Source organism: Papaver somniferum, chromosome 10, assembly GCF_003573695.1.
Source record: "Papaver somniferum cultivar HN1 chromosome 10, ASM357369v1, whole genome shotgun sequence".
NCBI lineage: Eukaryota > Viridiplantae > Streptophyta > Magnoliopsida > Ranunculales > Papaveraceae > Papaver > Papaver somniferum.
In genome coordinates this window covers 113,223,547-113,227,632 of record NC_039367.1, presented here as the reverse complement: position 1 = coordinate 113,227,632, position 4,086 = coordinate 113,223,547, and the positions used below count along the sequence as shown (strand labels likewise).

Below are 4,086 nucleotides of genomic sequence, written 5' to 3'. Positions count from 1 at the left end.
ATACGTTGTTGCATCCTGAAGACGTTATCGCTCTATACTAGCAGGCAAGTTGTTTAGGAGTCGTCCAATCATTAAGATTCTATACACATGTCTTTTATATAGTCAGGAAAAACATTATTACATCCTAGCATACGCTATCGCTCTATACTAGCAGGCAAGCTGTCTAGGAGTCGTCCAATCGTTCGATTCTATAAAGTGATTGCTGAATTTGTCCAGTATTCATGAAATGTGTCGTTGCCTCAATTGAGAGACTGCATATTCACGTATGCTCTGAGAGACAATATACTCAGTCAGAGGTTCTTGTGGCATGAGGTTTCATGCTTTAATGAGAGACATAAGTCTCAATATTCATCTAACTATTGGATCAGGAATATGTAAGATTACGATTTTAGCCTTTGCTAAAAATCCACCATCAACACCTATATGATGGAACAGAATCCATCCTGCCCGTGCAAACTCCTTTAGAAGATATGATGCTCAAATCCCGATCACCATACCTGACCTCATGAAAATTCTAAATTATATATATCATCATAAATCAAGCCGATATTTTTAAGATCCTGATGTTTCCTACTGTGAGAATTCTTACAGATAAATTCTCGAGGGAGCCAACAAACATTCGTCATAGGGGAAATACTACTGATTTCTGGGTTAACGCCGATGGTGTTGATTCTTCTTCTAGATTTCATGTCTCCGACCGTGAAGATGAAGACGAAGCATACATCCATGTTGAACGAGAACATGAAAGGAACAATCAACCCAGATTTGCTCCTTGTGAAGATATGGAACAACCCTCTCAGGATAAAGAAGAAGACGCGACGAATCTACTGCAATACAGCCATCATCCTTACGACGAAGGCAAAATGACGATCAATAAAGCTTTGTCGGGAAATTTATATTTTTAGACTCTCCTTCATCCGTGGAAAATGCTTCAACCGTGTTGAAAAGAACAAGGCATGTCATGAAAGAAAGGCGTGGGGACAACCGTGGAAATAAACGACTGATCGACGATCAATGCTCAGGTGTCGTCGCCAACAAAGGTGTTAAGGGAAAAGCTACATCTTAACAAACCAATGTTCAATGTCAGGGTACGCTCAAAGTTCCGCGACGACAACCACAACAACAAGCAAAGACAGATCAAACATTCCCAGACTTTTCATTCCTTATGGAAGAGGTTCTCGAGTTACTGGAGGTCTGGATACAAGATGGATCTGTCAAATTACCTCATGTGAAACGCCCGCCGACTGTGCAAGACTTTTCATTCCTTATGGAAGAAATGCCTACGGCCACGTCACCCTTGACGTAAGCATAGGCGATATCAAACCGAATGTTGTGTTCCATATTATCAGGGAGAATACAGGCTATGATATGATTATCACTCGCCCATGGATTCATAACAGCAAAGCCAAGTTCGACGCGCTCCCACCACAGAAGTTACCATTGAGGAACCCTCCCGATGACGCTGATGAGTCAAATGGACCTATCAGCCACTCACCACTAAAGAAAGCTGACACAGATCTGGAATCGACACTTGGAGAAAAGACGAGGTTACACACTCTTGGATCGCAACTACAAGTAAGTCCCTATTCCACAGATCTTTTCGCAACTAGATATCCCGCGGCTTGTCTAAACTTGGGGACTTGACCCGTTAGACAATCCCACTTTGACTGGATGATGAATGTGAAGCTAATATTTTTCAGTATTTTACTAATTGGGTAGGAGTCGCCCCAGACGGAAACAAGAAAACCAGTAACCCAATTATTTTAGAAACGTGTCGCAAATTCGAGATACAAAAAAATCCAATCCTTTCCAAGTCGGCGTCGAAAAACTTACCACCTTCCCTGGAAAAAAGACTCGTACATGTTGGAACCATATTAGGTAGATAATACGAACTTTTCAATACCGATGAGCCAACAGTGGTAGCCACATCTAGCAAGCGGATTTAAGCAGTAAATGCTTAAAACACTTCACCACCCCTAACAAATCTTTCCATGATTTACATAATTTTGTAAATTCCCCAAAATGATTGCAACGACTTGCATTCATTTTTAGGATCCCAGTTCATCCAATTAAAAATCTTATTTTCCCTATCCTTTGCCAATCATCCAAGAGAAAATCTACCTACTATCCCAACAAATAAAACCATAAAATCCGGGTATCTCAGAGACACATGAACTCCCAAGAGAAGAGCTACTAAGAAAAGATATCTCAGAAGACTTATTTAATGCCATTAGAATATTCTCCTTTCTTCTATGCAAGAGCTTCAATTGCGAGCCTCAATTCTCGTAGTAAGCGAATGCATTTTTCATTACATTGGTGCTTTCCCCAACGTCACCACATGGAGAATCGTCTTCGGCAACCATATACGAAGAATCAAATAATTACGTGAATCACACTTGGGGATAGAAGATTTCCAGAAGATCCCCTCACTGTCGAAAATCTCTCGATCTTAAAGGAGACGGACAACCGGAGAGTCCCAATCTTGATCATTTACTTCCAAAAGTATGACACAGAGATATCGTCACATATCTCGACTGCGCCATCAGATCTAGTATGTGTCTACAACTCCCGACAAGGCCGTGATGCATTCCCAAGCCGACTCAGAAATACAACTCTAGCAACTAAAAAAGAGTATGACTGAGGACTGCTTATCGCAGCTCATTCCCTACAACAATCAAAGATTAAGAAGATAGTTCAAAATACGACGTCCGGTACACAGATTTTGAAGACATCGATAGAAGCAGGACGATAATGGGGCACCTCTCAGCTCACCTTCTTCACCATTGACGTTTCAATACAACTCCGCCCATCTGAGCATTCCAAGCATAGCATCATCACAATCAGAAGGGCAAGAAGATGCTTATGTGCTAAAGAGTTAGAATAAGCAAAATTACATTCAGTTAATGCTCATGAGTTTAGAAAATGTCCCAGTTGCGGCTCAACAACAACAGAGAGAACAACAACAGAAGGAGACTTCGATCTTCCTGGTTTCCTTTACCTGATCACACCCATGGCATGGGGATTTCACCTCCGTTACCGCTAGCTTCAACCCCGCCAATTTTGGAGGAGATGCTGAATTAATAATTCTCAAGATGACACCATTAACTTCCCCAATCTACGAACAAGCCTAAAACAGACAACACATGTAGTCATGGTACTAGTCTCGGCTATTATTGGCTTACAAGATGCTTTCAGAAGTTCAGAAATCGGCAACCCTTAGTGAGGAACGGGGCGACAAACCCTTCATAATAAGTGTTTATATATGTCTCTGCTACGACATACTGAAAGGGCATCCAGGTCTACACAAAGTTGGGGTTACAACTACACATAAGTGTTTATATATGTCTCGGCAACCCTTATCTGCTCCCTTGTCTGTACGTATTTGGCTTGGCAGCAACCCCAACTTTTCTTTTTTGTTTGTAACTACACAAACACTATATAAGAAAGTAGTTGTAAGCTCAGAAAACACACCACACAGAAACATCTCTTCTACTCTCCCTCTGTTTTTCTGTAAACATCTCTTCTATTGTTTTAAGTTCTGCCAAGCTCTAAGGGTACCCTCATTTTATGCTACATTGAGGGGTACTAACTGTAGTTGTATCCTGGAGGTGACTCGCCAACTGCTGTAGCATCTCAGAGGAGTGGCAGGCGTTATTGCCTTTAGGACAGCGTAGTTTACGTGGCTCTACATTTTCTGTGCAGCAACATCAACAACATTTTTTTTGAGCTAAGTATCTTCTTCTCAGTTACATTATTAGTAATTTACCCAACAACGGATATACAGACTAATAGATATGACTCTTTTACCGAAATTCATGGAGTCTCAAAAATTGCACGGGATTAAAAACTACAAATTTCTACGCATGGATGACCAGCCATAAAAACTCATAATCAGGTGATTCCTTTTGCATATGATATCCTTATCTGTTAGTTTCGAAAGTTGGGGTCAAACGTCAAAAACCGACATCGTATGAAGACTCTACGCCTCGTGGAACAAATGGTGTGCACACTAGGGTTCCTCTACGGGATTCAGTAAAATAAACCTCAAAAGAGACCTCATCCGCCTATGGGTTCTCGTTATCCTGA

General features: G+C 41.2%; 1 protein-coding gene across 2 annotated transcripts; it reads left to right on the top strand.

Annotated features, from left to right (window-relative positions):
• Window positions 1-580: 580 nt before the first annotated feature.
• LOC113315219 lies at window positions 581-3,451 on the top strand. 2 transcript variants are annotated; one of them, XR_003342857.1, is made up of 2 exons: window positions 581-1,575; window positions 1,720-3,451. XR_003342857.1 is itself a non-coding variant. In XM_026563528.1 (2 exons), the coding sequence occupies exons 1-2, from the start codon at window positions 1,081-1,083 to the stop codon at window positions 1,884-1,886; spliced, it is 681 nt and encodes a 226-aa protein (XP_026419313.1). In that variant the 5' UTR covers window positions 581-1,080; the 3' UTR covers window positions 1,887-3,451. The 2 variants fall into 2 exon arrangements, 1 of the variants encoding a protein (XP_026419313.1); XM_026563528.1 differs by having other exon boundaries at window positions 1,701-3,451.
• The last annotated feature ends 635 nt before the right edge of the window (window positions 3,452-4,086 follow it).

Coding starts and splice junctions, on each gene's coding strand:
- LOC113315219 (XM_026563528.1), top strand. CDS start 1,081: ATGTCAGGGTACGCTCAAAGTTCCGCGACGACAACCACAACAACAAGC. Junction 1,576..1,700: donor CTCTTGGATCGCAACTACAA/GTAAGTCCCTAT, acceptor AATATTTTTCAG/TATTTTACTAATTGGGTAGG.